The following is a 13,117-nucleotide window of genomic DNA, read 5'->3' as shown; positions in this document are numbered from 1 at the left end:
TACCTTTTTTACCTAAAGACTGACTTGCTTATACAACTGCTGTTTTTTTTTTTAAATATTGACAATCATTGTCAGTTGCTGATGCCATTTTTTTCCCCAAAAAAATCTTGGATTGGACCTAGGAACAATAAGTCTGACTTTTTCCTAGGTATATTTCAGTTTTCTTTAAGCCCCTTTCAAAAAGACACTAATTCTGTACTGGCAAAGACTGAAGGCCATATTTAATGGTATGATATTGATGGAGAAGCAAGTGGCTGAGGGGGGGGGGCACAAGGGTAGAGGGTGGCCTTAGGTCGTCCAGGCTGCTCATTGAAGTCTGCGGCGGTGTCCTTGAGATGTTCCTGTTACATGGAGAGATGAGCAACAGACAGTCGACCATGAGCAGGTATTTCAACATGCTCATGTTTTTTCGTCATGCGCTATTGCACCAAACGATTATTGGCCTACAGCCAGAATACAGCCATTATTTTTCTACGGCCCTCTACACACATGTATGTGCGTGTATTTTGAATGCAGTGGTCCGTGCCCTCCAACACAGACTGTGTGGACAGTTGTGTATGCGCATCTGTAGTCCCACTAGTAAGGAACAGTTTGGAACAGTTTATGTTATATGTGGTAAAGCTTATAGGAGCAATATGCATTGTTGCTTTTGGAATATTTAATATGAATACCATTGGAAAAGTTTATCTGTAAAGATGGTTTATTGGTGCATATGGCTGCATGGTGTCCACTGAGCGCTCTGAAGTAACCCAGGTTTTGTATGAAGCAGCGTGGTCCCATCTGTTGAGGTTGGTCTGGCCTTGGCAAGGCGCACAGCAAACATCAGTGGAAGCAGCACCGTGGATGATTACATAGTGTTCCCGCAGTAGTGTTGCACCTAGACTCCATAAGGTTAGTAGTTATCTCTACTACTACTGGCATCTATTGGTCTGTCTACATTATTGTGCTACACTGGGGAGCGCCCCTCGCTTGTTTTCTACCATTTTAGCTGTTGGTTTGGAATATCATTTCCCAGAAAACCTGTCCAAGTAAATGGAAATAAAAAAGGTCATGTATTTCCGTTCAGGCTGGTGGAAGCTTTTACAAGTTTGCTGCTATGTTACCATGCTCTTATGTCAGCACATAGCTTAGGTGATAGTGAGCTGCTAGATAGAAACAAGTTAAAATGTGGCGTTGGCCATAAAGCCGCACAAAATACTGTATTTTCTATAGGAAAAGGTGGTGTCACCATATTTTCTCTGTAAAGGAAAAAAACATCACACAGTTTACAGGTAAAGCAGCAAAAGGGTTAAGTAGACAGGTACTGTTCAGATGATGCAAGCAATAGAACTGATGTGATCCATCTACGCATGGATTCTACAGGAGAAAGGACAAGTCATAGTAAAAATTGATATTTGTGTACATCCTGCCTTTTAAAAAACAGAGTGATCAAAAAGTCGTATGTACCCCGAAATTGGTACAAGTCATCCTACATCTCTTTTGACTGAAATTTTTTTTCGGGATTAATGGTTGTAACGACACCAAAAAAAAAATTATTTGTAAAAGTAAACATGGAAACTTTATACATTTGGCATTGCAAAACGCCCACATTTTTTATTGAAGAGGCACAACTGGTAATGCAAAAAAACAAAATCAAAACAAGCAGGTACATAAAGCACATCTGGTGATGGATAAAAGGCAAAAAAAATGTAAAGGTGTGATGATGGGGAAAAAATTAAATGGCCCAAAAAGCCACCGAAAAATATTTTTTTATTTTGTTTTCCTGCAACTTTTTTATTTATTTTTTTATTTTTATTTTACTTATTGTTCCCTAATAAGGTTATACAAAGTCTTTTGTGGGATTTGTTTTCACATACTATGCTATGTAGCATAGTAGGAGCTGAGCAGATTAACAAAATTGTCAATATAATTTTTTTAATAAAATCACGAGAACTGGGAAAAATAGCAAGGTGAACATGGCGTCGGCGGTTAAGAGTAAAAGCCCATTTACACAAAACGAATATCTGCCTTACAATAATTGTTTTGTGTAATAGCACATGCTGAAAGGCAATGATTAGTCGAGTAATAATATGCAATAGGAGCAGTGGCAGCAGACCGCTGCCGTCTTCAATGGGACACCTGAATATTCTTGTTCGGGCAGAGCTTCCCACTTCTTCCCTGTCTTAAGTGTGTAATAGCACAGGCAGCGAGCGGGGAACAAGGGGGAAGCGAGCACTGACCTGACAGGTTGGTGCTTGCTTTCCCTGGAAATCGTGCAGTGTGATACGGCCGTAACATGTTGAAGGCCTTGAGGAAGTGATACTGTTCACCTAATGGAAAGATTCTTTGTCCTCTGACTAGCGTTTTCCACTGACCACCATGTATGACTCTGAGGTTAATAATAATGTGTCAATGAGAATCTCCTTCTCAGTTTACTTTTTAGTAGTTTTGGTGGGGGAAGCTGCTAAAGAAGGAAGTGTACATTCCTCCTGCCTACTGGTAAAACACTATCACAGATGTAAAATAGCTGAACTAACGTGTGATATGTCCTGCCTGTTCTGAATCTGCGGAGAGGAAGTATTGTTTCTGGAAATCACCCCTACTTCTTACTACACCGGAAAGTTCTGCTTTTGGAGATGCTCAATGAGTGTAAACAAAAAGTGCTAGCATCTTGTGCTGTATAAGCACGCTCAGCAGGTCCCTCTCAGCAAGAGTGAACTTTATGCCATAAATATATATCTTGTCTCTCTTCAACAAAGAGCGGATAATTTTATTTCTATGTGAAACATGAAGGTTTAAAAGCTATGCTCACATGCAGTAAAATAATACCAAAATACAGCCGTGAATAAAACAATGTGTGGGCAGGTGGAAAAACAGGCGTCTTTTTTTGCAAAAGTGGGTGGTAAATAATAAACATTTATTATTTGAATATTATTTAATTGCAATTATCAGCCAATCAGCAGGCATAGTGGGGTCCCTCCTTGGTTGCTGACTGGCAGAGCGGACCTTACACGTCACAACCTTGATCCCCGCTCAGATCAGGAAGTGTCCGGGGACCCAAGGACCGGAGCTGCACTATGTGGCCACCAGCACTGGATTGGGGGAGGTAAGAGCATGTTATTTCTTTTATTCCCCTCTCCAGCACTTGCTTAAAAATGGGTCTGGCCAGACTTCTCCTTTAATTATGGATGTTAATTGATGTGTACACTCTGCCTTTGAAACTTCCCACTGACTTCAATTGAGCACATTATTACATTGAAAATACTGACACATTTTGGTATTATTTTACTGTGTGTGAACGTAGCCTTAAAGCGTTACTGTTATTTAAAAAACAAAACAAAAAACTTTTGACATGTCAGAGACATGTCAAAAGTTTTGATCTAGGTGTCAGACCCCCACTGCTTGCTGGATCAATGGGGGAGAAGCACATTGGTAGGCTCCATAGACTTTTTGTAGAATCCGTCTTCTGCAGCGAGGAGAGAGCCTGGGAGAGAATCGCCTAGCTAAATACTTGTTCCTGCTTGATTTATTGATCCATGGGGGTCTCAGCACCCAGACCCTGCCTGATGAAAACATCTGACTTTTCTCTGATGTCTCAGAAATGTTTTTCTTTCTTGTGAACGATTGTAAGTACACTTTAAGTTATTGAATTTCCATTTCCTTGTCATCCATAACTTGAGTTCAGTATACAAACATACATACATAAATGATAATTTGCAAATCTCACTAGATGAGGAGCAAATGACAAGAGAAGTCACTGCTCTGATAAATATATCTTCTGGCAAGGGTGGAAAAATCCCGGGAGGTGCGCTGCCAGTGCCAAATGAATCCAACCAACTCCTAAAATCTTATGTCATTTGTCTAGCTCCACTTAAAAAAAAAATGATACTTTAAGGTGTTTCTGTCATTGGATTGCTGTTTAAGTGGCCAGCCAGGGGGCTTCCTCCCCGTATAACTAACAATAGGAAGGGATCATAGACTAGAACAGAGCTGCCCTTGCACAATTTTCATTGCATAGTTTGCATTGGTCTTATATAATGTTAGATTTTTTTATTTTATTTTTTTTTAAATTTTACAATGTCCTTTGAAGTGGGTAGAGATGAGCGAACCTTGAGCACGCTCGGGTTTGCCTGAACCTGAGGGTGCGGCATTTGATACCGGTTGCTGAAGAAATTGGATGCTGCCCTAAGGCTGCCTGGAAAACATGGATACATGGAAAACATGGAAAACATGATACATAGGATCATTCATCTCTAGAAGAGGGGGAAAAACTGTGTACCTCAACTATATGACAAGACCTAGCCATATCTGGATGGTAGCAATAATTACATATCTACCCCAGTCCCCTCCACTGTTTATTTATTTATTTATTTATTTATTTATTTTTTCTTTTTCTTCTTCAATGATATGCAATATGTCATTTTTGTGCATACATCTTTTGACAGGAACTGTCCAGAGCAGGAGAGGTTTTCTATGGGGATTTGCCACTGCTCTGGACAGTTCCTGTCTTGGACAGAGGTGGCAGCATAGAGCACTGTGTCATACTGAAAGGAAAAACTTCCTACAGGATGTACAGCAGCTGAACTGGAAGACTTTTAAATAGAAGTAAATTACAAATCTATATAACTTTTTCAAAAACCAGTTGAATTGAAAGAAAAAGATTTTCACTGGAGTATCCCTTTAAAGAAACCTCAGTGATTGGTAATTATAGGGTATATTATAGCTGTATATTATAGATGCTGTTAAGGAAAGCATGACCGATCCCGCTCTCCTCTCATTCCTGTCATTCTCAGATAAAATTGTCTTTTCCTGTTGCTTTGATGCGTAATTCTTGGTGCCCTAATTTCCTCACTGACAATTGTCTCATGACTGAGTGAATCAACTTCCAGCTTTGCAGGTCACATGTCAGACAGAATGGGAAGTTCTTCATAGCCTCATGCAAATTCCTAAGATAATACTTGGCAACTGAAGTCTGCATGCCGTGCAACATTGTATGCTGATGTGTGTATAGATGTATCTATGTAATTAGATGGTATATTGTATAGCGTGTCTACAATACCATATGGGCCTGTAAGCAGCTCCCAGTGTCTTCACATTAAACTAGTGACATTGTTAACTTCTAGTTTCAGGTTGGTCTGCACTTCCGTTCACCAGCCATGTATAGGGTACACATGGGGCCCTTTGGCCGTTTTGTACTATAAGGCTATGTTCACACACTGTAATATAAAAGAAAATTACGTCTGTATTTCCTATGAAATAACGCGTTCCATTAAAGTCAATGAGAAATTGGCCTGCAGTGGACGTATAGAATAATATACACGTTCAGTAATAATATACAAATAATATACACGCTCAGTATTTACCAATTGCTGTTGCAAAATATGCTTTTTTTCATTTGTTCACATTGTTTTATTTTTGCTCAAAATTCTGTCTGTATGTAAGAAAACTCAGTGTTGCTCTCCTGGAGTTTAGGATCATGTATGTTTAAATTTTTTTTTTTTGTATGAATTCTTGTTTTTATCATGGTAAATAATAAAGCATTGTTCGATTTTTGATTCTTTTTGTTATATACTGTGTTTTGTATATATACATATTGATGTGCATGTTATCATTGGAGCCTCTCTGGGTCTGAACTACCTCTCATGCTGGCCGTGTAACCTACTAGATGTCCTAGTCAAGGGTGAGACAAATAGCCACCCTGTGCCAGAATCCTCTGGGGTCTGATCGGCTATGGCGAGCTACATTACAAGTACATGAGTTTCAAGGGGTTTCAACTGGTGTCAGTAAGTTAAATAAATTTGTAATTTACGTCTATTTAAAAATCTCAAGTCTTCCAGTACTTATCAGCTGCTGAATGTCCTGCAGTGTTTTCTTCCCAGTCTGACACTGTGCTCTTTGCCGCCACTCTGTCAGTGTTAGAAACTGCCCAGAGCAGCAGTCTAGATTCACTTATTTATATGTTTTGGATATGGGAGGAAACCCTGTTAACCACTGAACCACTGTGCTGTAAGTTTCACATGAGTTATATTTTTGTGTCCATGTTAGGCTGGATTCACACTACGTCTTTGCAATCTTTTTTTTTCCATCCGTTTTTTTTTTTTTTTTTTTTTTTGCTAAAAACAGATAAAAAAAACAGCTGCAACTGTGTGCATCTGTTTTGATCCATTTTTCCATTGACTTCTATAAAAAAAAAAAAAAATCAAAACGGAACCGTTTTTTTAGCATACACAAAAACGTTGTCGACCTAATTTTTGTGTCCGTAAAAAAAATATAGATCCCTTTTTTTTTTTTTTTTTTTTTTATAATGGAAGTCAATGGAAAATCAGATCAGTTTTTCATCTGTTTTTTTGCAAGAAACAAATTGCAAAAACGTAGTGTAAACCCAGCCTTACAGCCAAATCCTGTTTGATATCCAAACTCAGACATATAGGATGCTGGGAGTTTGGGTTAACAGATCCATGGTTGGGAAGGCACACAGCTGCAATGCTGACAGAAAAGGGAAACTATCGGCAGGTTAGGAACATCTCTATAGCGCCTGGGAAGTTGAGGATTAAGGTGGTTTTCTAGGTGGTTACACGAAACAATAATTGGCCCGATCGTACGATTAACGATGTTGGAGTAACAATTTTTTTTCATAGCGATCAGCGTTTAGACGGTACGATATATCGTACGGAAAAATCGTTTTGCGATCGTTTTAAGATCACGCGCCCGCAGCCCGCTGCCCCGATCGCCACCCCGCCGCTCCGATCGCCCCAAAGTCCCCCCGCCGCCGCCGCTGCTCCGCGTAGCAGGTAAGGTATGCTCGTGGCGATCGGGGCGGCGGTGGTGGCGATCAAGCCGGCGCAGGGGGCAGCGGATGAGCGGGGGGCCAGCGGCCGGACTTGCGCGCGATGACTGTTTACACGGAACGATCGGCAAATTTTTTGCGAACGACGATTTAAGAACAAGTTAAAAGATCAAAATTAAAGATTTCTCGCTAGTCATTCGATCGTTCGCTGCATTTACACGTACGATTATCGTTCGAATCCGATCGTTATAGTGCAAATTCGCATGATAATCGTTTCGTCTAAACGCAGCATTACATTCATCCATGATGTTTTCAGGAACTTTTTTTATTTATTTAGGACTACCAACCCGATCTGCCCCAGCCCCTTCTAATTAATATTTTTCCGTCACTTTGCAGTGATGAGCGCCAGAGACATCACTGACATCACTGCAGAGCGCCACTTTGATATTCATCAGAAGGATCGAGTCGGCAGGGGCAGATGGTTGCGCTGCGGGTAGTAGTTTCACCCCAAGTGCTCCAAACTGCCTTATTTACATATCTAATAAACTCCATCCTCAGTACCCTGTGCCCTATAGGGACAAGGCAGGTTAGATACAAAAACAAAAAAACTTCATGTAGTTAAACATGAACTTAGGCTACGTTCACATTAGCGTTTGACCATCCGGCACCATTCCGTCTACCTTTTCCGTTTTGGAGTAAGCAAACTGTCGGATCCGTTAAAATCCCCATAGATTCCCATGCTATTTTAGCGTGCTCAGTTTGCCCTAATTGTGCTCCGTTTGCATGCAATCCGTTCAAGATCCGTTTTTTTGAACGTAAGAAAAAATAGTGTTTGCAGTATTTTTTCTTTCCGCTTAAAAAAACGGATCACGAACGGAAAGTGCACTTCCGTTTTTTTTTTTTACATTGTAAGTCAATGAGGACGGATCTAATACGGAAGGTATTTCCGTTCACATCCGTTTTTTTTTTCATCCATTTTTGCACTGAGCATGCACAGAAGCAGCAAGAAATCAAAGCAGAAAAATAAACGGATAGAAAAACGGATGCTGACTGATGCAAACTGATGTACAAATGTCAGTTTTTTTAAGCCAAAATACAAACGGACCATTAAAAAAAGATGAACACTTTGCAATCAGTTTGCATCAGTCTGCTCATCAGTTTATGCTCATCCGTTTAATTAATATAGACGGATCCGTTAGAAACAAAGAAAAACCCTAGTGTGGCCGAGCCCTTAGACGTCAGATTTTTATTGATATTCAGAGTAAACCATGAAGCACAGGAACAATACGCTCATTGATATAACAAATACTGCAGCTGTCAAAACTGTAAAATGAATACAGAACAATTACATGGAATCCCTGTGCAAGATTCTAGTGTTTATTTCCACACCATCTGCATGTAAGGTTCCTCATACCCCTCCTCGTCAGCACGTAAGATCTTCCTGTTTCCCAAGGCCGGCGTGCCATGGCATTTGAGGACACCGGCAAACATTTATTTGGCATAGGGTCATATTGTTAAATCTGATCTAGTCACAAGTGAGAGTTATACATGGAACAAGCCAAAACAAGTTATTTTGCCAATATTAACAGCAGTTGACATCCAATGTCTTAAATCCCAAACAAATAGCATAATACTAACATGGTATAGTAGTTACTAGAGATTGACATCCCACTGCGAGTATGTCTTTTATTTTAGGCTGGGTTCACACTACGTATATTTCAGTCAGTATTGTGGTCCTCATATAGCAACCAAAACCAGGAGTGGATTAAAAACACAGGATCTGTTCACACAATGTTGAAATTGAGTGGATGGCCGCCATTTAATGGCAAATATTTGCTGTTATTTTAAAACAACGGCTGTTATATTGAAATAATGGAAGTTATTTACTATTATATGGCAGCCATCCACTCAATTTCAACATTGTGTGAACAGAGCCTTTCTGTGTTTTTAATCCACTCCTGGTTTTGGTTGCAATATGAGGACCACAATACTGACTGAAATATACGTAGTGTGAACCCAGCCTGAAAATGAATGACAAGGGATTCACAGCGGATTTTGCTGTGAATTCAGTGTAAAATCCGCTGCGGATCCGATGTGTGTGAAGCCACCCCGAATAGTAAAGTGAAGCGCTTCATTATCTCTGCAATCTGTTCATTTGCTGCTGCCTTGAACTGACTGACAATCCTCCCCTGGTGCTGGAAAAAGCTGGATCCAGTCCTGGGAAACTTCTCCCAGTTTCCCAGGACTGGATCCAGCTTTTCCTGTCATCCGTGGCAGAGCAGCATGGAGTAGCAGTGAATTACAAGGCAGCAGCTGATGAGCGGATTTCAGAGATAACTAAGCAGTTCACTTCATTTTTACTGTAGATTTGCTTATTGCTAGTAATAATCTTAAGGCCATGTTCACATATTGTATAACACCGGCCGTTCTGTGACACGGATGGTGTTACTGAAGATCATCCTGGCCGGGGATTCAAATACAACAGCGCAAATACAGAAAATTGCAACAATGGCTGTGATTTATGCTAAACATACGTTGTGTGAACATGGTCTAAGGCTGCATTCACACTTCCTGTTCTGTCCATGAAACCCCTTTCCTGGACTCTTTCCCCACACGGCATCATGTATCAATATCATGACGGGAGCAGGGAAACAGTTTGAATCCCTGTGCCACTGTAGTGACAGAGCCGCGCGGCAAAAGAAATGCCTAATAAACCAGTGAAACAAGAAGAGTATGTTTCCATGGGTCGTAGCGATATAACATGAATGACGTCAGACCCAATCACAGATGTTCAGCACGGTCATTTACATAAGTGTTTAATGTTCAATCTGTTTCTCTATTCACTCTTGAGAAGTTTTGCCCTCATTGTAAAGACTGCACAGCACGTGACGTGGACTTGTATTAGGAGCGGTATAAATAATGTTTGAGAGAAACAGTCTTTGGGGGGACTTTGAGAAAAAAAAAGACTATTTTGTATTAAAGTTCTATTACATGGATAAGCAGTTTATACCGCAGCTCTGGTATGGACAGTCCAGTTAAATGGTTGTCTCAGAGTCTGATAGAAGCTCCTTTGTCTCCCAGTACCAGCTGGTATTATGTATGTCTGTTCTTTAATAGGTTTTGTGTGTGACGAGGGATTGTAAGGAAGTAATAAATACTGTAGTGTATGTGACGGGTAAAAGCAAATCCTATACGGTCATAGTAGTTTTTTGTAAACCTTGCGAAATGATATAAAATTGTGTTATAGATGAATAGATATTCCTTTATTTGCCTTTGTCGCGGTTATCACCTTTTTGATTCATTTGTTCTTTCCACAAATTTGTGGAACTTTGCAAGAATTTCCAAGAATATGCAGCAAGGAGAGATGAAGAGCTGGGCTACAGCATGCTGTCACTACAGCGCGCCCTCGATGTGTACCGACACCCTAAGATTGGTGATCTTCTATCAGTATGTTAAGATGTTGGCTACATTTTTAGCTTCTTTATTTCTCACTCCACTGCCGGTTTACAAGAGGATCCCAGTGATGGAACAAAACTACTGAGCATGTGCGACCACCAATGTAGGACACAGTAAGTGGGTGTCCTTAGAGGGAATGTGTAATAGCAATATCCAGACACAGGTGTGTGTGTGTGTGTGTGTGTGTGTGTGTTGTTGTTTTTTTTTTTTTTTTAATTTAAATGGAAAAACTAGGTATTATCTGTGTATTTATGTGTATTTATTTGCTTGTAATAATGGTAAATATTTAGTCAATCACTGTAATTTATGAAGCACTAGAACATGCTAGTGAATTTTTTTGTAGTTCACATATCCCTTTATTGCTGTAATTTATTTTTACAGCAATTTATTTTATTTTTTTTAGCTGAATATTGCTTTCATTGCCATAGTAGGCAAGTGCTGTTGTCGAGCCTTGTTCTTCATAGTGTGTACCTGAGATCAGGGAGTTTCACGAGTGCTTTTCCTGTGCCGTCCCTGTTTATTTTTGATCTCATGTTCAATCATCTCTCTGTGGTTTTACAGAAGTTGTAGCAGCCATCTAAGCATAAGACTTCCTCTTCTGGTCTGGCGAGCTGGGATAGAGGTCAGTGCAGCACATGACTGTCAGCTCTGTTATATTTAGCATTCGGTCAGACTGTGAGCATCACCTACTGGAAAACACTCATTAGGATCCAACTGTATAGGTCCACATTTACCAAGCAGAAATTTTTCCAATAGATTCATATGATTATGTTGTGACGTGATTAATGCAGTTTGGTGCAAAATGGTGCAAGTAGGCGCACACACAAAAAAACGGCCAAATACACCAAGGGCAATCGGACACCTAATAGATCCAGTAGGATAAGAAACTAAAACCATAATTTGCGTGGGTTCCACGTGTGCATGTGCGGCCACCTCCTTTACATTTTTATGTCACGGAGACGTGTCAGACGTTTTTATCGGCTGGTCAGGGTCTGAGTGTTCAGACCACTAATTGTTCTCCTTCGATGAAAACGTTAGTTATGTCTCTAACATCAATTTTTTTTTTTGTGTTACTAGCTATTTCATGCAAAAATTGTGAAATAGCAATGTGCTGCCATTTTTTTGAGTATACTGTAATGTGAAATCACAAACGTATGTATAAACGTACCAAAGTCTGGTCTCAAGGGATATGGAATGGTTGTACTATAAAAACTGTAGGTACACATACTGGAATCTTACAGTGTAACTATATACACATGCATGCTTATATAGTGCGCTTTTCCTTGTTATTATAATATTATATGCAGTTTATTTCTTGTACATGTTATAAGTAAGGGTGCCTTAATATACTTGTGTATCAGGGCAATGAACTAGTAAATGGCCTGAAGCTGTTAGATCCAGTTCCCAGTTAAGAATTATCGAGTGCCTGGAATGAAGAGAAAGCATTGCTCGGATTGGTTGGCAGCTGTGCACAGGATTCAGGTGGCTAGCACTGACAGCTCCGTGTCACATGGCAGCTGTCAGTGCCTGCTTTTCTACTTGTCTGGCCTGCTACTCAGCAGCACTGACTGCAGGCATCCCACTGCTCCCAAGAATGTCACCCATGAAGCTGGGGAATCAGCGAGGACAGAATTACTGCAAAGGCATCTTCATCTTGCAGCCCCCTCACTCCCCTCACTTTAAACTGTCTGACACTTTTTGGCTGAGGAGGTGCATAGTCACAGCTGCCAAGAGAACCTAGTCAGGTGGTCGGAGACACATGAGAGTCATTTAAGAAGCAAGAGAGAAGCTGGGCTGGCACAGGGCACAGGCGGCATACAGTGTCCCTGCTAATTAGCCCAGTCCGGGGGCATCGTACACCACAATCACAGAAGACTGCAGCCTCTCAAGATTCAGAGCTTCTTAAATGGCTCTTGGTGCTAGAGTAAAGACTTTGCCGCTGGCAGCAGATGATTTAGTGGTGGCTCTTCTGATCTGGATGGTGCTGTGCTGTTTCAGACATAACATGGATAGCGTATTGTTCAAGCAACAGCTCTCCATCCGTCACGTGCCGGCCTTTCTCATTTGGTTGAAAATAGCTTATTGCTGTTTTTAACAGCTGCTCGATTGTTGGGTGATTTTTGTCCGAGAGATTTCAGGCAAAGGTGACGAAGATGCAGACCAGGTAACTGAAATGGCAACGTTAGTGATAAATACTCTGTGTGAAAAAACTCCATTGTGGTATTAAACAAGTGTCACTTTTTGGGGGTTTAACTAGTTAATCTCTAGGTGTTTTACTCTGATTTAGGTCTCATATAAATAATAGTCATTATAGTCTCGATAGCACATAATTATATCTATTATAGTACATTTCAAAAAATGGTTTACTCCTTTCATTGTGACTTTCCTTAAAAACCCATATTCCAGTGTCCTTGTATACATGTAGGGAATAACACAAGCCTACCAAGCAGAGATGAGCTGCTCGTATCTATAAATACAGCAAGTACGTAGAGTCTTTATAAATAGTCTTTGGGCTTGTCCCTCAAAGCAAAGTGTCTTTAAGCAGAGTAAAGCACTCATAGATACTCAGCCATCCTATGGCTTTGTCCGCACGCACAAGAGCGTGTGGTTTTTTTTTTTTTTTTTTAATAAAGAATTCCACGAAGTCAGAAGGGCACATTGCTACTGAGTCAATATGGAGACACTATGATAAAGCAGCTTCACATGATCACAGGAGATAATGTGTGTGCTGCTGATGCTCTTCCGGCTTTTTGTACTGATGCTTTGAGAGTGCCATTGAATTCCAGTGTAAAAAGATTTAATGGGTATTCCAGCCAAAAACATAGGTGATAAATGTGGAGGGGATGACCCTTAGCAAGCGACCTTATCCCCCTATTTTCCTTCATCTTTACCACC

At 40.4% G+C, this 13,117-nt stretch overlaps 1 protein-coding gene across 3 annotated transcripts in view; it reads left to right on the top strand.

The window, feature by feature from the left end:
* Positions 1-13,117, top strand: part of FNIP1 (folliculin interacting protein 1) — a 79,333-nt gene that overhangs the window by 23,036 nt on the left and 43,180 nt on the right. Inside the window, exon 1 of one of the 3 annotated variants that reach the window (XM_069970795.1) lies at positions 12,029-12,386. The exons of the other annotated variants lie outside the window; for them this stretch is intronic. Coding sequence (XP_069826896.1) covers positions 12,376-12,386 — 11 coding nt within the window. The 5' untranslated portion in view covers positions 12,029-12,375. Of the gene's footprint in view, positions 1-12,028; positions 12,387-13,117 lie in introns of those variants that run through there. 3 annotated transcript variants of the gene reach the window in all.

Source organism: Dendropsophus ebraccatus, chromosome 1 (assembly GCF_027789765.1).
Source record: "Dendropsophus ebraccatus isolate aDenEbr1 chromosome 1, aDenEbr1.pat, whole genome shotgun sequence".
In the NCBI taxonomy this organism is placed as follows: domain Eukaryota; kingdom Metazoa; phylum Chordata; class Amphibia; order Anura; family Hylidae; genus Dendropsophus; species Dendropsophus ebraccatus.
This window is presented reverse-complemented; position numbering and strand designations above follow the sequence as displayed.